Raw genomic sequence first — 21,748 nt, forward strand, 5'->3', positions numbered from 1 at the left:
ATGTCAAAGTGCGGGCCTTTAAAACAGAAACTAACTACAGAGTTGTTTTTTAATCCCGAGATGTTTTGAGAACATCATTTATCCCACTCGCTAATTACACAGTCTTGTTTTTATATGACACATGCCAGCTAGAATGGTACGAAAAGAAACGCAGCAGATGTCAACACGACGACCCAGGGCGACACAGCAATTAAACACTACTAGACTCGCTGCCTTGATTTCCCCTGAGAGATAGTCTGTGCTGGATAGGATTAGTTACGTCTCCATGAATCATCCACTGTGTGGTGTGCTGCTTATTCATCTGTCAAGACTGTTGTCCGCAATTTTAAAACTAAGTTTTGTCTGTTGCAGAATGGAGTGGTTCACAGGGATTTGAAACTGGAAAATGTTCTACTGGATGAAAACTGTAACATCAAGGTAACGATATTGTTGGACCCATTGTTGTACTATTTGGCAACACTTTGCATCACATTTTGAAGCATTTTAAAGGCAACACTTTGCCCCAATGGAACCTTAAATTCCAGTTAATAAATGAGAAGGCATGATGAATCATATAGCTCAGACAGTGGTTAAAGTATTTATCTGCAGGGTCAAGAGGCTGCAGGTTTATATCCCCCCTCTGTATGTTTTCGAAATCAATCAATTAATCAATCAATCAATCATGTCCTTTATGTTCTTCTCCCATCCTCACAGATAGCTGATTTTGGGCTGTCCAATCTTTACCACAAAGACAGACTCCTCCAGACCTTCTGTGGCAGCCCGCTCTATGCATCACCGGAGATTGTTAACGGGAGACCCTACCACGGCCCAGAGGTAGGAACCAGGGTCAAAGGTCAAACACACACTCCGCCAATCAGGGCCGGTTGTTTGTTTTTGGCGAGGGGGTGTCGCTAATCTCCCAGGACTCACCCCCGCTGTCAACACCATGCACGGATACTCTATCTCTTTCTCTCTTTTTTCTCCCTCTTTATCTTCTCCCCCTTCTCTCTCTCTCTCTCTCTTTGTCTCTTTTTCTCTCTCTACTTCTCTTTCTCTCTCTACTTTTCTTTCTCTCTCTCCCTTCCTCTCTCCACCTTGTCTCTCTCTCTCTGTCTCTTTTTTTCTCTCCCACACACCCACCCACTAACATCATCATCATCATCATCCTCACATAGTTGTCACAGAGAATGCCGGAGACTCCATGTCTGAATGTTTGATAGGATTAACCCCAGTCCTGGGGAGGTCTCTTTGACTTCCTCAGTGTATGTGTGTGGTGTGTGTGTGTGTGAGTGTGTGTGTGTGTGTGTGTCTGTGTAGAGGGTTGGAGGTACAAATGTTCTCTCCAGCCCTTTTGAAGCCACTGTGGGACTGTTGTTGTCCCGCCTCTCTCTCTCCTCCTAACAGGAGTTACTCAGTCTGGGAGACCTCGCTGCCAAGGGTAGACTGTGACTAAGTCTGTGACTAACTAGTCTGGGCTAAGTAGGGAGTGAAAAATGCCCCAAAAGCCATTTATTTGCTAATTCATTTTATTTTATATTTGCAACAGTTTGTATGTTACATAAAACTATTGGGGGGGGAATCTAGTATTTTTAGACTCAAGTCTCAACCATTCAATTTAGGATAATTCACTGTAATTTACTTCTGAGTGCTAAGAAAAACAATGGGGAGATTGTAATCAAAATGGTAGAACCCGGTTAGGGACAAACCACAAATTACAGCCAACACTCGGAACAAAAACAGGAGTCAACAATGGTGCGTGCCCTGTCTAGCCCACTGAGCTTGCCTAGCAGGTTGACCAATGGGAACAAGGCCTGGAGCGGGACATTCCTGGACGTGGCCTAGTGACGTTGCCACAAGAAGTGGAGTCACTCTGCCCTATCTGATTTCCTGTTCCCTGACCCCAGATACCCCCGGGTGTAGCCGTCAGCAGACACATTCCTTCAGGAGTCTCGTCCTCCCTAAAAAAACATGCGCACACATATGCACACTTGCACACTTGACCCGACATTGACACATACTCTCCCACACCCGCCTCAAGGTCTTCACGGTGGAACCACACTTAGATCCACCCAACACTGAAGGTCTACACACACACACACACACACGTAGATGTCTGCTAATCAGTGAGTGGCAGCACGTCTCCAGAGATCTGTTATTGTCCAGGATATCACAGCTCCACCAACTCTGTTGGATTCATTACCCCATCTCACTCACACCCTGCACCCCTACCCCTGCCCCGCTGCCTCCCTACCCCATGCCCTACCCCACCCCCTACCCCTACTCTGCACATCATACCCTGTCCCCCTACCCCACCTCCTACCCCTCTCTCCTTGTCCCAGGCCCAGGTCTTATGCAACTGCTGCTTACTCTGAAAGCCACATTGCATTAAGCCAGTGGTCACAAAGTAGTAGGTTCTGGCTGACAGAGGGGAGAGAGGGGGGGGGCAGAAAGAAGGGGTGAGAGAGTGTGTGAGAGCAAAATAGAAGAGATAGAGTGAGATATGGAGAAAGAGAGAGAGAGAGAGAGAGAGAGAGAGAGAGAGAGAGAGAGAGAGAGAGAGAGAGAGAGAGAGAGAGAGAGAGAGAGAGAGAGAGAGAGAGAGAGAGAGAGAGAGAGAGAGAGAGAGAGAGGAACAGTTTTTTCTGCATGGAAACTAACAGACTTTCCAGATCCCTGGAGTTTCTCTAGCCTGGGGGGAAAGGGTTAGGGATGAATAGCATGAACAAAGGCATTAGAGTTAAGATACTCTTAAAAGTTCAAAGTATGTTTTGCCATAATTATAAATGCCCAGCTGGCCTTAAAACATACTTAAGTTCATTATTCATCTTTTGATGCTGAGATTTCATCATTCCTTGATCCTGAGTCTCTCAAATAATCATTGTTGATGTATCAATTTGGGCCGTGTGTGTGCTATCCTGTGATCTGCATATTGACAGTGTGTCTGGTGTGTGTGTGTGTTGCAGGTAGATAGCTGGGCTCTGGGGGTGCTGCTGTACACCCTAGTCTATGGAACCATGCCGTTCGACGGAGGCGACCACAAGAACCTGATCCGCCAGATCACTAATGGAGAATACAGGGAGCCCACCCAGTCCTCAGGTAGACCCCACCCCTCTCGAGTCTCCACACTCACTGGCTTTGGAGAACCAATCCTTTCTCCATTAGTTCATGTTTTTTATGTGTTTTCTATACTATGTAGGCATAATGACAGTTTATCAATGATACAAGCATCTTAATTCATAGATCGGCATATTTCTTTCCCGGATATTACCACGGATTATGTTCCAAACATTATAAAAGTAATAAAGTCATCATTATTTGTAATCTTTCATTATTGTTAACTGATCAGTGGTTAAGGACAGACCTCTTCAATATACAAATCCAATTGCATTAGTATTGTGTGCTAATCCTCTGCCGTGCCCACAGCTACATTTGACATTTGATTCATTTAGCAGACACATGTATGCACAGCTGCTGTTAGTGAGTGTATCTGTGCTGACCGTCTACTGCGCCCGTGTCCCAGATGCCCGCGGTCTGATCCGCTGGATGCTGATGGTGAACCCGGAGCGGCGCGCCACGGTGGAGGACATCGCCAACCACTGGTGGGTGAACTGGGGTTGGAAGAGCAGCGTGTGCGACTGCGACACCCCGCGAGACCACGGAGGTTCACCCATGCTGGCCCGTTTCATCGACTGGCAGAACCGCAGCTCGGAGCCCAGACCCGCGGGAGGGAACAAGCCCTCGTCGTCCGCCTTGCTCCTCCGCCAGAGGCCCAAGAAGTCCAAGAAGGAGAACGAGGGCGGAGCGCCACACAGTGGCGGGGAGGAGAACAAGCCGGGTCTGAAGAGGCCCAAGGGCATCCTGAAGACTAGGGTGATGGAGGAGCAGCGCTCCCCCAGCCTGGAGGAGGGGGAGCTGGGCACTGCCATGCTCAGAGCCCTCCCTGCAGGTGGAGAACCAGCCGAGTCCAGCCCGGACCCGGAAGAAGAGGAGCCAGCCCTGGTGGGGGGCTCCCCGGCCAAGATGGTGCCCACCCTCCCTAAAAAGGGCATCCTGAAGAACAACCATCAGAGGGAATCAGGGTACTACTCCTCTCCGGAGCGCAGCGAGTCATCCGAGCTGCTAGGGGGCGCTGCCATGTCCCTGGTGGCCAGCTCCCCGCCTAGGAGAGCCGTGGGGAGGAAAGGCATCTTGAAGCGCAACGGGAAGTTCTCCACCTACAGCGGGCCTCCGGCGGGCCTGGTGGTGGCGGGTGGCAAGCTGGGCGGGGAGGCCCCCTCGGCCATCTCCTCCTCAGGGGACTTGGGGCTGTCTCGCAGCCAGAGCAGGCCCTCCAGCATGGTGGGAGAGGACATCAGTGTCCTGTCCTCCCCCAGCTCCCCTGACTGGCCCCCCTCCGCCCCGCATCGCCGCCCCAACATCAGGGCCTGCGTATCGGCCGAAAACCTGCTGCAGCTGGCCAGCTTCCAGGGCTTCCAGGCTGCTCCTCCTCTCCAGGGAGCGAGGTTTGGCCGAGGGCCCAGAGCCAGGGGCTCTCCGGGGGACAACGGCAGCTTCTCCTTGCTGGGGGACCTGGAGGACATGACTCAGGTGTACCAGCAAGCCCTGGACATCAGCAGCAACCTCACCTAGGGGGAGTAGAAGAGAGGAACGAAGAGGCAGACGGCCGGGCTAGAAATCAGATGCATGGGTGTGTAGGAGTGTACATGTGTGTGTGTGTGTGTGTGTAGACAGGTGTGTGTGTGTGTGTGTGAGTGCATGTGTGATCGTGTTTGTGTGTGCGTGTGCGTCTGTGTGCGTGTGTGTGGCATTGACGACCAGTGTGTTGCTGGGATACACCTTTTCGGAGGTTGTAGTTTCCCGATGGGGGTTCAATTCCTGGTGGATACTTTATATGTACACACACACATACACACACACATACATACACACTTCTGTGCTTTTCTCAAACAAGAAGAAATCTAGTGAAAAGGGTTCCAAGAACGTGTGAAGAAACCGGTAGCTGGCACGAACGAACACCCCCCTGCCGCCTCCTTCACCCACCCATAGACTTTGCTGTGTTCAAAATGTTTACATATTCAGCGAAAGGCAAGTTAGAATCACAAACACAGCAATCAGAAGTTGATTGTCTCTCTTAGTAAAACGACAAGTTTTTGAGTTTGAGTTTACAAAAGCACCTTAAAACTCACACAGAGCAAATGTTTTTGTGATCTTTACTTCCTGATAAAAAACAAACAAACCAGGGTCTTGCTCCAAAAATAACTGACAATGTTGATTATTTATTAATATTTTGTGTAGATTTTAGTTTTTACATACCAAAAACTGGTGGGTGCTGGCTGTACTGGAAGAGTCAAAAGCTCACTGTCTCCAACCCTTTGTGTGGAACTGACATATATAATAATGTTCCTCTATGAAGAGAAACATATATACTCGATATATAAGTATGGCTGAGTATGTAAGCCACTCAGACATGTATATCACTATAAAAGTGTATGTCCTATATATGACCACATGATACTAGGGATATGTAGGAAGTGCCTTTTTTATGATCCATATAAAATTATCTATGTCATTTCCTAAAAGTGGAGCGAGAGGCCACGCCAGGTCACCAGTGGGGCTGTTTTTCATTCTGTCGGTGAATGTGGAGAGACCCAGGACCTTTCAAATGCACCGCGACCTCTGACCTTACCCTTTAAAAGTTCACAACAGCCTTAAAAAGAAAAAGATGAAAAAAACTGATGAGATTAACCAGGCTTTGTCTCAACAGAACGAGGCTGAACGACACAGAAACAAACCGCCAGGAACAATTTGCCACCTCAGAGAGATGACACAGAGTCTCAACCAGGCATGTTTCGTGGGGTGCTTTGAGACAGATAGTTTGATCTGTTTTGATGTGTCTTGATGTGACGCACTGACAGGCGGCCTGGGGAGGTCTGGATAGGTTCTCCCCACGGAACCTTAGTGAGAACAGACTGTGTGTACTGGCCATATCTCAGCTAAGGCACAGTGAACAAAAAGCATCCTTAGGACCCTTAGAGAGCCTCAGACGGCTTCTCATAGACCCGGAATGTTGCTGCCAAACAAACACCCATGTTCCCGTTTGATCCGTCACGACAGTCCCCCAGAGATCAAACCCCTCTCCCTGAGCCGAAACCTGGCAGATAGCTGCGGATGCTCCAGAGCAAAGCTGTCCGCCCCTAGCACGCCATCCCTAGGTCGTTTTCCACAGCTCGGGTTCATTTGGAACCCATCCCGCGGTTGAGAAAATGCCGTAGCAGTAAGTTAATTTGTTTTTAGTGCGCCTGATGACACAGCGCATTCCACAGACAATGGGTGGAGACGTGTCAGTGCTGGAGATGTTATCACCTCCAGTCCAGGTGGCTTCTGTGGTCCTCCAGCTGTGCACACTACTCCATTATGTGGAACAGGCACAATTAGCCAGCTATTGTTTTCATGAGATGGTAAGAGAGAGGTAGAGCGTCGTGATTTATTTCAGAGAGAGAAAGAAACCCGGAGAAGTAACGAAAGAGAGATGTCTGGAACGGTGGTGAGATTGCAGAGGGCTTTCCCATGTAGGAAAGGTTTGAGGAGTTGAGTGGTTGTAGTGGAAGGAATTGGTTAGGTAGAATAGCAAAAGGAACATGAAGAAAGTGACGAGGAAAAGTTGGAAGAAAGTTATGTTCCTAAGCCAAAGATGAGAAGCAACTCAAAGTTGATTCAAGGATTGAAATTGCTTAGGAGACAGAAAATATGCTTTGATCTTCCCTGAGAAGGGAATTTGCAGATGGAGTCATTTCTAAGTGACTAGACCTGCCGGTCTGACACATGTTTGTGTAATTTCCTCTTCTGTGTGTAGGGTTTGTGTGAATGTGCATATGTGGATGTGCGTGCGTTTTCAGCATGAAAGCTGGATTCTGTCAGAACAGTTTTTGTCACAGGCTTAATGTGTGGTCTATTAATTGTGTGTGTAGCCCTTTTCAACAACAAGGTGTAGTGAGGGATTTGCGAGTGATATCGTCCATAATATCAAATGAAACATATGGATAAGCATGCAATTTATCAGCTAAAAAAGCGTTGAATGTTTTAAAAGGTCCGCAGGTGCAAAAAAAAAAAAGGTCCTGGGTATGGATTCAAAAGACAGCCCCGATACGTATTATATTTCATTTTATTGCCTTTTGTATTGCATTTTATTGTCAACTGGATTTACAGTGATAAAATTATACTATGTTAGTATTTTGTTTTATTATGCTTCTGTTTTTGATTCTCCAAAATATAGAAACTTATATTGCTTTATGTTATGGAAGAAAAGTATTTCTTCCTTCAGTTTGGCCAAGAGCAGAGAATCTGACCTGAGATCAGTGAAGTCTCAGTGTTATTGTGTTCTAGTAAACCAGAAGGGGTCAGAGTAGCTGATCTGAGACCAGCCCTACAAGTGTTAAATTGTGATTGTACATCTCATAGAGAGAGGAACCAATAAAACACCAAATGGTATTTTCGAACAGTCCAAAGACAGAGAAGTGGCCTTGATACACTACAACATCAAGGCTATGAGTCCATGGCTTTTACCTCTCAAAAAACACATTTTGACATCACAGGTAGAATTGGTCAAACTGTATACCACTACACTGACAACCCCTGGTGTGATCCCAAAGTAGCATACAGCCACCTCTACCAAAACAATGAGGTCCAAAAGGAAGGTATGAGATCAAGAGTGATCTGATGGGAGTCTTGATCTGCCAAACTGGAAATAAGTGGTGCGTACCGCTTAGTTCGTAGGAAGTCTAATCATAGGAAACTTGACTGGATATTGTTTTGACAATAAAAATAGTATTAATATGTTATTTAAGTATTATTTGGGTTATGGCTCATCATTTACTATTGACCGCTAATGCCATGTTGTTTGTTTTGATATCAGTTGGTGAACCTGGACTGCCAAGCTGGTTTAAGTGGAGTGCCTTTGCTATCTTTTATGATCATGTTTTATTTTGGGGGGTGGGATAATTAATATCAATGTTTTTTATACTTGTATTTATTGGTGATCAAGCCATTTTATTTGACGTTAAAACTACTCTGCTCATGCTTAATCTATGTGGGACGATGAAGATGACCAACTTGGAGATTGTGACATTGTTCAGAATGCAGTAGTGTGGGGATGTCATCTCATTGTGAAAGCCAAGGTCAAGTATGTCTTTTGGGGAAATTCAAACCATATCATTTTAACAGATCCTGAAATGTTTCGAGTCATTTTTTAAGGATGGGATTGAGCTGGGAATCCATCGTGACTCTTTTCCACCACTTGGAACCATGCTTCTGTAGTACTTTATAAACTCAAATAAACAGATCACGTCAAAGAAAGATCAACTTTGTGTCTGGCTTGTTTGTGTGTCGACTGTGGTTCTGTCTTTTATTAGCCTGGCTAAAGCCACACACTGGTTGCAACCAATTAACAAGACTGCTGTTTCTTACTGAAGGTTCGTTGGATAAAACCTTATCGTTTAACACCCTGCATCTGTTAATGATTCATCTATGACCAGTGACGGGGTCTACTTGAATAGACAGGGCTTGGCATATGTCTGCTGAACATGAGAGTGGATGGAGAGTACAGCACAGCACATGATCACTTACACAGATTGCTGTGTACCACATGATCTGCATGTCAGCAAACTCTCACACTGACACAGGCTACACAATCCAGTCTACACATTCAGTCTACACATTCAGTCTACACATTCAGTCTACACATCCAGTCTACACATCCAGGCTACCATGCAGGCTACCATGCAGGCTACCATGCAGCACTGTCTATCTTTGTAAGAGACAAGACCGGTCTGTAGGAGAGAGTCAGCTGGTTCTCCAGGGAGGACAGGGCTGCTGCTAGCCTAATTTGATACACATTTTAAGATGTAGTGGGTGTCTGGCTGGCTGGTGGACTGGCTGACTGGTGTCTGGCGGGCTGCAGCCCTGGGACTGCAGGTTTAGTCTGAGCAGCCAATGATGGGGCCACAGGCTGAACAGGGTTGGGTAACATGATGGAGGAACTACTGTTCAGCAGCTTTACACAGAGTTGTCCTCTCCATCAAACCAAGCTCTGACATTCAATGCTAGGCTGGGTCCATCATTGTCCATCAAAAGGATGCCTTGGAATCCATAGCTGCTTCTCCACCGCAGGAACTTTCCACAAGAACTAGGGAGGTTTGGAGGTATTTCGGTTTTTTTATACGTTATCGTTGTTGTATAGTCTTCCACATTATCACCCCCTACTGGACTGGAAAGAGCAGCCGCACGCAGTCATACATCACTGGACTATTTGTCTCATCTTCAATGGACTTTAAACCCCGATGGAAACGCAGACAACAAAGGTCTGGAGGAACCAAATGGTCCCTTGGAAAAAGTTCCTGGGACTAATTGCCCCACTACTACTACGTTACTGTACGTTACTTAAGTGAAAATGGTCTGAGCTACTAGTTGAGTGAGCTACTAAAAGCCAACCATTAGCAAAACTTTCCACCAAAAAATGGGAGGAAGGATCAGTATGTACTTAGATAATGAAGAAAAGATCAGTCGTGCAGCGGATGTGAAACCCAGCCCCAGTGTGTTCACAGTAGAAGCCAACAGGCTGCTCACGTGGACTGAAAGTGAAGTGTTCTATCAAGTCTATCTCTCTGTACACTGTAACTGCAACCCTTCTTGACATAAATATGACCTGAGATTCAAAGGGATTTTGTTTTCTTCTCTTTCATTCTTTCTCTTTCTTTCTTTCTTTCTTTCTCTTCCTTTCTTTGTTTCTTTTTTTCTGTGTCTCGGTTAACTTTTTGACCCTGAAATAAAAGACAGCTGCAGAACCCTCTGATCGGCAACTCCCTCCCCCCCCCCCCACCTCCTCTGCCTAAGGTAAGTCTAAGTGGGTTGGGCGGAAAGGAGAGGGTGGGCGCATCCAGACCCCATCTGGTCCTTCTTCTCCAAACCTGAGCTTGCCTCGGAGATATGGAAGTCTGCTTATGAGTGTATAAGAGGAAACATCCTGATCCTCAGCTCAGAGTAGCAAACTCCAGAATCTGTTTCTGAATTGTGAAAAGCAAAAGGCATCTCGCATGCATAGGGAGTTTGTGTCATACGGGGTCAAGAATTGACATGCGTCTCGAATTCTGCTCGCTTTTACAAGCCTTTTTTCTCGAGTGAAGGGGCAGCAAGTGAAAGAAAACCGCGTGCTTTGTCTGAAAATTGAGCAAAGAGCAGCCTGTGAGTTTGCTGTAGCTGCTGCTGTTGGTCTTTTGTCTGCAGCATCAGGCAGGATATTCCACATGGAGGTTTTAGTACAGTGCAGTAAACTGAGCTGGCCACTCTTAGCAGGAAAAATAAACATTCGCCTGGGCCCTGGAGAAGGGCTGAGTACAGTGGAGTGTGTGTTCCTCAGATAGCTCACATAAACAGTTTGAGAAGGCCACTCGGTGCGCACGCACGCACGCATGCACACACACACGCTCATTCTTTCTCTGTCTCTTACCCTCGTCTCTCACCCTCCCTTTCTTTCTCTCTAATCTCACTCCACTCTCTCGCACACACCCAAATTCTAATTTCCCCAGTGTTCTCCTCTGCTATGGTATGATAACATTGTGAATGGAAATGAAATGGAATAATCCCCCCCTCCACCCCTTCGTCTTCCCTTCCTCTCGTCTCCACTCCCCTTTCGTTACCCCCGTCCCGCGCCCTGTCTCACTCCTGTCCGGAGGACTATTTTTAGCGGCCGTGCTGCTATTCTGGAATTTGGTGCTGACTGGCTGCTGCTGGATGTCTGGGCGGCGATCTCTTCAGGAATGTCTGGCCTCCTCTCAAAGCCACTACAGAGCCCCATGCAGGGCCCTCGGCTCTTGGTTCTGATTACAGTCACTCACTGGGCCAGCCTGCCCTCCCAGCCAGAGATCCAGGCCCAGAGGACCAGCACAAGCTGCACGTGTCCGTTTTCTTGGCTCCCAGTTTGTGTGTGCGTGTGGCTTGCGTGTGTGAGTGTGCGTTGGAACCATGTACGTTTTCATGTGTGCGTGCGTACCAAGTGTATTTGTGCACAGGCATCTGTGTACATGTGTGTATTTGCGCGCGAGTTTGCTCGTGTGTGTGGTCCAGGAAATAAAAATAACCATCAATAACAAGGAAGTTTTTCCTGTCTTTAGTCGGCTTTTTATTTTCAAAGCAAGTTGTTTGCAGAGGAAGGACTGACATCCAGCCCACCTGTTAATGCTGACTGAGAGCTGTTGGGGTGATGCTTGGTCCGGACACATGCACGCCATGTAATGCATCCATTACATATACAGAACTGGGTGCTCTATCTCTCAAGCAAACAACAATGATATCATGTGTTTTATAATGTAAAGTGCATTTAGCAAACGCTTTAATCCAAAGCAATATACACAGGGGACCTCAATCCTGTGACCTCTTGATCTGCAGTCACGTGCTCTACCACCGAGTTTTGCCCACACCAACTTAAGGAGATGTTACCCAATAGGCAACCATGCAGAGATCTTTCCTGGTAGCCCAAAAGTTATGCAGCACTGGATTGTTAAAATGGTTCGGCACCTGAACATGAGGCATTTGCTTTTAAAATGTTTTGGTGCTCAGTGATTTATCACCAAATCATTCACACGTGTCAGGGCCTCATTGAGCGTGACAGCTATGTCATTCTGTTAGTTAAACATGGTAGTTTGACTGACTGCCTCAAGCTAAATCTGAATTCAAAGGGGTGTGCACACAACATAGTTCATCATATTTACTGGAAATTAACCACCCACTTTCACATGGCATTGAAAGTTCATCCGGTTCTTCATCATTGAAAGTTCATACGGGAAGAGTCTGCCGTAGGGTGAGTGATTAGGGCATGCACAGGATGGTCCAAAAGAACATAGTGGTACACAGCCAAAACTGTTTTACCTGCTCCTGTGTTTACTTCACCAGGAGCTAAATTGGGAACATCAAATTCCCCTCTCGCATTCAATAAACCCATCTTAGTGGAAACATCCATTGAATCTGTTTCATTGTATAGGATCTTCACAGATGCGTTGTATACATGATCAGAGCAGACTCTCTTCTCCAAACAGCTGTCTTCATTTACTGTAATATACATCCATAAGCCTACATAAAAAATGAGCTAACTGGGGCTTGCTTAGAGGCAGGGAATGTGGGCTAGCACTTAGCTGAGGCTAAGGATGGTGAGAAGGAGAGAGGAGATGGGGAGTAGGGTCGAGAGAAGGAGAAGAGAGGAGAGGAGGCAGAGAAGGGAGAGAATGAGAGGAGAGAATGAGCGGAGAGGAAAGGGGGAGAGAATGAGAGAAGAGTAAGCCTTTCAGACGCTGTGGTCTCTCCTGCTGGCCAGTCAGCTAATTAAACAGTCCCTGGCCGTCTGTTGTCCTTTCCTCCCCCCTGAGTGTCAGGACAGAGGGGAGGGCTGGGAAACGGAGTCTACTTGGCCAGGGCTCAGGGTTGTGTGGCGTAGAGCTCTGGGACCAAGTCCCAGCCACAGAGTTTCAGCGTTGCTGGTTTTAGGTCATCCTTCAATTTGAATTTTGTTTCGGGCCCTTTACTCTCCTCCCTCTACCCCCATCCCCCATCGTCTGAAAGTGAACTCAGCCCTGCCTCGACGTTTAAGTAAAAATGCAGCAGAAAAGGCTAGATGGATCTCCCAGCTGGCTGGAATTCCACAGGTTTCCACTTGTGTCTGCCTCTCCTTTTCTGGGTCAGTGTTTCTGTGATTAAAGTTTCTTTAGCTTTTCCTCCCCCTCTGCCTCTCTCTTTCCTTCTTTCTTTCCTTCGCTCCATCCCTCTTTCTTTCCCTTGCTTTTTCCATTCACTGCTATTTTCCTCTTCTACTTTATTTTTCATATAAAGTTAAATGCTCCCAACTCTGGTCAGGGGGAAACACCCCAGCTACATTCTCCAAAGTCCCAAACAGAACAACAGAATGGGCTCCATTAATCTGAACCTGAGGTACTGTTCATCTGAAAGTTAAAGAGCATCAACTGTAAAATGTCTAGTTTTCAATACTTTCACACAATATTCCAATATTATATTATTATACAGTATACTGGATATACATACAGCATATACATACAGTTCATATTATACCATAATACGTCTTTTAAATGTTCTCCTGCCACCCTTTCTCACTCTTGAGCCCTGCCAGCATCATGACGCTGTCAAGTGGGCTTAGCTCCCTGGGCCACCCACAGGACATCTTTTAACTGACACTATGATGATGGATGTGACCAGGGGGCGTGTCCTCCTGGTTTCACTTACCACTTCGCCTCAGTTATCTGCTGGAGCTTCGTCTTAACATGGGGGGGGGGGGTCTGTGTGTGTGTGTCGGGGGGGGGGGGGGCAGCCTGGTTCTGGCCTGAGATCAGTGGTACCCCCTTTCCACCAAAGTGAACCGGGAGCTAGTTCGGAGCCGGCGCCAGAGCTGGTTGTGAGCTGGTTCAATTTGCGAGCGTCCCAAGGACCGGTTTGCTTTTCCATGGGCTAGAGCAACGTTTGTCTGGGTTCTTCACCCGTGGGTTGCGAGGGATGAAAATTGGGTCGGCAAATATGTTTTCATAATTATTTTGTCATAAGCAGTACTCAAAGTGGGCCGGTACTCACCGGTACGCAGCACCGGCACTTCTACATTTTACTCTTAAGCATAGCGGTACTCTTGCTTGCTACTTCTCGCATGTACCCGGCCGGTACTTACTGACAGAGAAAGCGTCAGTGTCAAAGTGATTGGTAATAACCCTAACGTTACTTAAACGACACTACCCAGAGGGCACTAGCACTACGTGACTTACCTCAGATCTTGACTAATCACGTAAAGGCAAGCAGTCGGCCCACCCTATCAGAAGTTCGCTTCTCTACGGACACTAGTTCGAAAAAGCTGTCTGATGCCTGCGTAAGTGCGTAACATATTTTTCACTGCTGAAAACCTAGAAACTAAAAAAGTGTGTCAAGTTTCGGAGTTTGTAAGTTGTTATGTTAGCCTAGCTTCAGAAAGGTACTAAAAGAACGCGTGTGCCAGAGCCAGACACGTCATCAGAGGTCCAAGTCCAACCAGAAACTTTGGGTACGAATCATGAGCTTCAAACTTGTTTCAATGAATACATATGGCCGTGGGAACTAGGGGTGCTAAGGGTGCTGCAGCACCACCTGACAGCACAAGAATGTAAAATAATATGACATGAGAATCCACCACCGTGGCACCCCTCCGCAGTAGCGGACTGGCCATTGGGAGCTAAGGTTGCCAACCGTCCCGAATAGTGCGGGACATCCCGATTTATGGGTGATTATGATTTGTCCTGTCCGGGACACCTCCAGTCCCGTTTTCCAATCACAGCCTCGCCGGGCAATAATATGCTGCTGTAAACGCACCAAAACTCACGCAAACGTTGCTATGAGACACGCTGGTTGCACAGCAGAGGGCGTTGAGTCTGGGTGGGGGCGGGGCGTCTCTCCAATTTGTGCTCCTGGGGGGGGGGGACACACACACACTTGAAGAAAGTGTCCCGCATTAGGTTGAGGAAGTTGGCAACCCTATCGGGAGCACAGGGAGAAGAAGAACTCAGCGCCGGCCCTAGCACTCGTGCGCCCCCCACGTGACATGAAAAAATGCCCGGTCCGCCTGTGCCTAAAACCGCCGCTGAGAATAACGATGGAAAAACAGTCTAAGAAACGTAAAGGTGGGGCTGAAAAATTGAGACAAAAAGACATCACTTTCACTAGACAAGGTTTTACCAATTAAAAAATGGTTATGTTTATTTGACATAAAGCTAAAAAAAACGAGTTTGCGCTCAAATAAAGGCCCAAAAAGTTAATTGGCTCGCGTGCCGGGCGCGGGCGTTATGTATCGAACTCCCGAACTAGTGTCACATCAAACACAGACTGTGCATGCAGCTGTGGTGGCGTAGGCCTATATTATGACAATTAGAACGAATTATTCTTTTAAAACGTATAAATAATAACGATAGGGAAATTGTAAATTTGCAAACACTCTTTTACATATTATTTGGGTCGCGATGGTTTGTCATTTTGAAAATGTGGGTCGCCGAAAAAAATGTGTAAAAACCACTGGGCTGGAGAGCCACCAGAGCCACGTTATTACGTCTCTGTATACGTCCCATCTTTCGCAGCAACGCTAGTAGCGCGGCAACGCCAAGCACCGGCTGTTTATCAGTCCGAACAACGCAAGATTACAGTAAAATGTGGGATTTCTTGGCTATTGCGTAATACCCTGGCCTCGCAGCAGTGTGACAACACTGGCATTAGTGCAACATTTTATAAACGTTTGCTGTATGTGTTGGTGTCAGGGGCGTTTCTAGGATTCAAAGAAAGGGGGGGCTTAGCCCCAAGGGGAGTGGCATGTTTTCGTGCGGCAATTTTTTTTTTTTATCCTCTTTTTTCAAATTGATGCTATAGTGATTGGCAAGCTCATCTAAGTGTGATTCACTTAAGAAGTTCTGAGATTTAGGGCTGCATGCCTGGATGAAATGTTTGGCGCAGACATGCAAAACTTTGGGAAGTTGTGTCGGAGCATTTCCAGCGAAAATAAAATTGAGATATTGGTTGTGCAGAGGCTCGGATGAAGGAATTAAATAAAGATTTGTGCTTGCATTTGTACATCCAAGCACTGAGCAACTGTTGTGCTTTGTTTGTTTGCTCCCCATGATGTCTCTCCAGGAAAAAACGATATCGCACTTGCCCTTGCACGGTGGTAGCTCAGTTTCTCATGGGCGGGCCAGATGATCTGGGCGGGGAAAGCAGAGAGAGGGGAGGTAACCTTTCTCGTATCTACGTCACTTGGAGGAGATTTTCAAACAGAGCGTTTGAGCCTTGATTTTGTCAAAGGCGGAGAAGAACACGAAGGGCTTGGTTTACACTTATTGAAAATTCTAGCCACTGGGGGACCAAAGGCAGGCTGGGGGAACTCATATTAATGTTAAATAACCTCATAAAATCAAGTTTTCATGTCATGTCACCTTTAAGATAAGTTCAAACATTGAAACATAACTGATCGAAATCCAGAAGCCAATTTTATGACTTGGCATAAAAATATAATGTAATAATTTAGTTTAAGCTATGCCTTGGAGTAGCCTAGGCCTGACAACAAATGCCTATACATTTCTACCACATTAGAGAAAAAAGAAAAAAAACTCCACTCATTTCCTTCAAGACCTGTAGACCGCTAACCTCCGTCACACCGGCTCCTTCAGCCCTGTCAATCTCCTGCTTCTCTCTCTCATCTGACTGGGCGGAGCTGCCACCTCTCCTAAAGAATGTTCTTATATCCATCGGGTCAATGAATTGGATGATACACTGTCACAATAGCGTTATGAGGGACACTATGACATTTAGTTTTCACTAGAATTAACTGATTATAAATAACAACATTATATAGGGACTGATAATATTGTTTTGAAATACTAGAGAGATATATCAATGCAAAGAATAGAGAGATGTCGGTAGTTATTTCTTGTATTTCGAATTTGCTAGTTCACACTCTTGTTAACTGGGGACAGTTTCTAACAAAGTAGTAAGCTAGCTTAGTTTTAACATAGCCCACTACAATATTCGCTTTCATTTGCCTCATATCAAGTAAACCTAAAGCAGGTAACACTCGCTAACAACTACAGATAGCCACATTCTGTAACTCCTTGTACTTACAATTTCACTCCATGCATCATTTACTTTGAACTCCTTGGATATAATACTGGCTGTCGTTGACGTCGAGACGGTACTAGTGCCCGGGGTTTGTATCGTAAAGTATGATGACAGGCTATTGGATTATAATTTGTTAGAGTTATAAATAACTTGTCCGTGTGAGAAACAATAGTTTAATTATTATTATTTTAACAAATTAAGCCAATAATGCCAAATGATTTGGGGGGGCCGACGGCCTAACGACGTCCCTGGTTGGTGTGCTTGTGTATTACATTTGGGGTAAATATAGGCTCAATAGCTCATAACATTTGTGTTTGTCATTTCACTCATTTTGATAGGATTATGATCAAATGCAGCAACTATGATTTTGCTTCTGTTCTGCGTCTGGGCTTGAGGTACGTAAATCAAATGTCTCGGGTTAACTCTCTACCAGTCCAATCAGCGAATAGAGGGAGTGGCTGAGAACGATGACGTGGATGTTGTGCGCTAGTTTGTGTTGTAGTTCTGTAATGGGGGCAATGGTGAGCCCAGACTCTCTGTACAAATGAAATGTACGAGAGTCTGTTTAGGACCAGGCTAATTTACATGTACTGTTAAGCTGAAAAATGAATAGTAAAAACATACAGCCATGGAGGTGAAAGGATTCTGTTCGTTTTGTTGGTCACGGTAACCCCGCCCCTGACGCAAGCAGTTCTTACTTGGTTCCCACTCTAGCCAAGCTCCAATGTGATGCTACTTGCAAACCACTTTCCCTGGTTTGGAGTTGGTTCTCAGGCTGTTGAAAGAGAAAGAACTAGTTTGAGGTTAAGCACCGGCTCCGAACCAGCACCCAAAACGCGTCGGTGGAAAAGGGGTAAGTACTAGATAGTACTGTATGGAAGGACAGGAGGAGGAGATACTCTATCAGGAGACAACGGGTGAGTAGTAAACAAGTTCTGTTTGCTAACCTGCAATAGTGTTAGCTTTAGAACTGGCAATGTTACCCAATGGAACACAACCTTAGGTTTCATAGCATGAGGTCTCAAATGGAAAGGCCAAACAAAAAAAAAGAGATGGAAATCTGAGTTGTAGTGTCACGCTCATCTCAATGGAGAGCATCCATTGTTTTAACGGTTGTCTCTCTACGAAATGAACCATGCTCATGCAGCTTTTGTGCAAGCCGACCAACTGACATCAACACTTCTAGGAATCCACTTTTCCTGTCATCACTTTTCAGCACATTCAATTTTCTAGGAACTACCAATCCCCCCCTTCCCCCCATCTCCAAGAAAACAATTCTAACCTGTCTGATAATGCTGTTCAGCTTCTGCAATGTTTGGAGAAGAAAAAGCACCATAGAACTGTCCGGGGAGAGGAGTGAGTGCTGCTGATAACACCTGGATGTTACTGGGGACTTCCAGCACTATCTGACCCCAGTGACCCCCTCACACAGGCGGAGAGATGGATCGTAAACCCCCCCTGACCCCCAGTGTCCTGGTAGCCACTCCAAGGTGGTCTCCATTGTCTCTGGAAAAGCAGAGAGGTAAAAAAGGGAGTTAGTCACTGGGGTTTGACATGCAGTATCCCATTACAGCCCACCAAAGACACGGCCGCCGTTCACATAAAACAACATGAGACACAAAGTAATGAAGTGCTAACCACTGAGGTAATCTCCCTCCTCCTCTCCAAACTGTGACCCTTCCACTCCTCATTTTTTGCCATGTTACCTTCCCTCACTCAATCCCAGCCCTCCTCTCCATCGCCTTCTCCCTCCCTCTCTCCATCTCTCCCTCTCTCCATCTCTCCCTCTCTCCATCTCTCCATCTCTCCATCTCTCCCTCCCACTTATACTCGAGTTCATGCCTTTTTGCTGTCAGTGCAGCCTGTCAATGACAGGGAGATTCCTCCAGACAAATGGGAATGTCCTTTTGTCCCCCCAGCAGGATTGTGGGAACTGTAGGAACGATAAGGGGGTTTGTGGTTGCTCTGATGAAGGGGGGTGGGGGTAGGGTTCAAGTCAGCCTCAGGGGAATGTGTGTACACTCTTCCTGGGTTGATTTAAACAGAAGGGACCATTCCAGACAGATATCCCCCCCCTGTGTAAGCCAAGTCAGGGCTGGAAGAATTGAGTTTCAAACAAAAGCAAGCACTCGATCGGCAACTTCAGGTGATTTGCGTTTGATGCTCACTTAAAGTGACATGTTGGATGGGAGGATTGCTTCATGTCAAGGTGGTGATGGGATCTTTTCCTTGGCAGAAAGGGGGGAATGTCTTAAAGGGAGCGGGTGAGATGTCCATGAAAGATTCCCTTTATGAGTGACGACGGACGGTTTCTCAGTGTGTGTGTGTGTGTCTGCATGTGTGTCTGCGTGTGTGTCTGCGTGTGTGTCTGCGTGTGTAAGGGTGTGTTTTTTCCTTTTTTCTTCTCCATTTTTCGTCCTCATAAATAGCAGTGAAATGTTGAAGGAAAACAAATGAAAAGATAGGCGCTTTGAAATGGATCTGCCTTAGCAGCAGTCCCCCCACCCCACCATCCCCCCCTCTCATCCCTCCCTCCATCTCTTCACTCTTCCATCCATCCCTTCCCCTCTTCTCCCCTGTTCCACCCCCACCCCCCTTCTTTCTCTTGTGCGGGCTTGACAAAAGACTATACTTCTCCCCCGTCGCACGCAACGCTCCCAACCTGTCTGCGGACTGGTGGTGGGGGTTGAGTGAAAATGAAAGAAAGAATTGGCATGGAAGAGGAGGGAGAGAATAGCGAGGGGGAGGGTGTCGAAGGAGGGAGGAAGATTCTTCAGGGTGAAGGTTGGAAGAAGAAAAAAAATGTGGAGTGATCTGGAGAGGAACAGTGAAAAACAGAAGGGGGGTGTGGAGGAAGAGAGCAGGAGAGTGGTCTTTGTTGTGGCCAGCTGAAGGATATTAGGGGGTTCAAACGTTTGGAGTGCCAGGGGCTGTGGATGGTGGAGGGGAAGGCAGGCAGTGTGGAGAACACCAGAGGCTGGCTGGAGATTAAGACCAGGGAGAAGAGGATCAGTGTGGTGTCCGGACATGGGAGGAAGCCTAAAGAGGTAGAGATATAAAGACTTATCCAGAGCAAGGGGGTGAAATGAATGAGAGTGAAGTACATTTACATTGACATTACATTACATTTAGTCATTTAGCAGACGCTCTTATCCAGAGCGACTTACAGTAAGTACAGGGACATTCCCCCCGAGACAAGTAGGGTGAAGTGCCTTGCCCAAGGACACAACGTCATTTTGACGCAGCCAGGAATCGAACTGGCGACCTTCAGATTACTAGCCCGATTCCCTAACCCCTGACCTTCAGATTACTAGCCCGATTCCCTAACCGCTCAGCCACCTGACTCCCCGAGTCAGTACTGAATGAAAGAGTCAGAAAGAGACAGTGTTTGGCACCTCTTTCGATTGGCTGTTGTGTTGCTTTCCATCCCACCTTTGTGTTTGAAAGGAACCCATCAACGCTTGCAAAACCATTACTCTGCTCTCTAGCTGGGAGTTGACATGTCTTGTTTCTTCTGCTGACTGCTGTAGCAATTAATGCAGAGGTATTCAAGACCTGCCAGCATCAAAGAGCTGTAACACACACCTCCCACACGTCCTCCTCTCAAAACAGAAATCTTTCATACACTAATAATACGCTAAAACCCAACTATGCTGTGCTGAGCAGGGTGAGAGAGATCAGAGCATTGACAGACATTCCTTACGGCTGATGTCAACGGTATCACGAATGCGCTCAATATGGTGCAAACCAAAATATGAACTCTCTGAACAACGTGAGACCTGAGATGTTTGGGACGAAAACAGGGTGGTCTCCCTCAGTCTCCAGAGACAGAAACATAACTCCTGACAGAGACATTCCTAAATTTTGGACCAAGGAGAACCCTCTCAAGGTGTGAGTCCTGACCTAACATGCTTCTTTGGCCCAATGGACTCCCTGAACTGGTCGACTGACCGACTGACCAAGGAGGAACCGACATTCCAGGCATTTCATGCCCACAGACGGTAAGGTCTTTCTGGGCTGCTGTGGACGGATGTCTAGATGTCCCCCTTACACCCCTTGAGCTCCATGAAACTGGTTCCCAGGGCAGGCTGGACGTGGGAGGGTGAGCAGGGGAACAATCGTCTGTCTGTGCAGCGACGCAGCTACTCTGCTCCTCAGGAATGGGCCTTCGCAGCATTGTTCCCTTCCACATCAAGCTTGCTCGGATGTTGACTCCCAACTCTGAGCTTCTCCATGGAGGTCTGGTCTGTACTGAGACTGGTGTTGTTTCACCATAAGCCTGGAGGTTTCCCTAGCCAGGAAAAACATCTGGCCGCAGATAAATGCCGTTTTCCTGGTTAGGGCAATCTGAGGAACAAGCGGGAATGTCCTGTAGACAAACATGACACTGTGCGTTTACATTTGACATTTGATTCATTCAGCAGAAGCTTTTATGAAAAGAGACGTAAAACAGGTCAAGGATCAGAAGTGCATGGTTCTACAATATTTCAGTGGTGAGAGTCAAGGAACTGTCTGTATTTACCAGCCATTTCGCAAAGCAGCCACATCTCAGCTACAAGGCAAGGAGGACAAAAAAAAAACTACAGTACAACGTGTCTGTTTGAATGACAATGACAGTGACATCTCGAGCCACATATGTGTTGCTATTCTTCCTTACATGGTATGGATGAACTCAAGGTCTTTCGACAGATCACCCAAATGACACGTCCTTATCTCAGTGTGTCATGGGGATGTCCGTGCTGAGTCATCGTGTCAGGGAAGTGTCAGAGCTCAGTAGCACCTGGTGCAGCTACACTGTGCAGTCCTGTGTTTACACCTCCTCCCTGTCATTGTGGAGAGAAAGTTGTTTTCTCTGGAAATCCCTCAAAATACAGTAGAACAGCTGCATAAACAGGAAGGGCAATTTGCGTGCATGTGAAGCCAAACGCAAACGCAGAATGTTTCCTCTTAAACAGTTGTGCTCCTTCAGAAATGTTTGGGGCAGTTTAACTGATCTCTGTTTGGTGAGTTCCCCTCCCCCTCACCTATGGAGTTGACCCTTCAAAGACCAGGGCTGACAATAGCAACATGACCCCACTCTCTTTAACACCGGCCTGGT

The 21,748-nt window shown here is 46.7% G+C and overlaps 1 protein-coding gene across 1 annotated transcript in view; it reads left to right on the top strand.

The window, feature by feature from the left end:
- The window catches only part of nuak1b (NUAK family, SNF1-like kinase, 1b), an 18,969-nt gene extending 10,632 nt beyond the window's left edge, over nt 1-8,337 (top strand). The window contains exons 4-7 of the mRNA XM_084672031.1: nt 352-417; nt 694-813; nt 2,943-3,075; nt 3,500-8,337. Coding sequence (XP_084528157.1) covers nt 352-417; nt 694-813; nt 2,943-3,075; nt 3,500-4,608 — 1,428 coding nt within the window. The 3' untranslated portion in view covers nt 4,609-8,337. The remainder of the gene's footprint in view (nt 1-351; nt 418-693; nt 814-2,942; nt 3,076-3,499) is intronic.
- Nucleotides 8,338-21,748: the final 13,411 nt, after the last annotated feature.

This window comes from Hypomesus nipponensis, chromosome 14, assembly GCF_054491055.1.
Source record: "Hypomesus nipponensis isolate SF chromosome 14, ASM5449105v1, whole genome shotgun sequence".
Classification (NCBI taxonomy): domain Eukaryota; kingdom Metazoa; phylum Chordata; class Actinopteri; order Osmeriformes; family Osmeridae; genus Hypomesus; species Hypomesus nipponensis.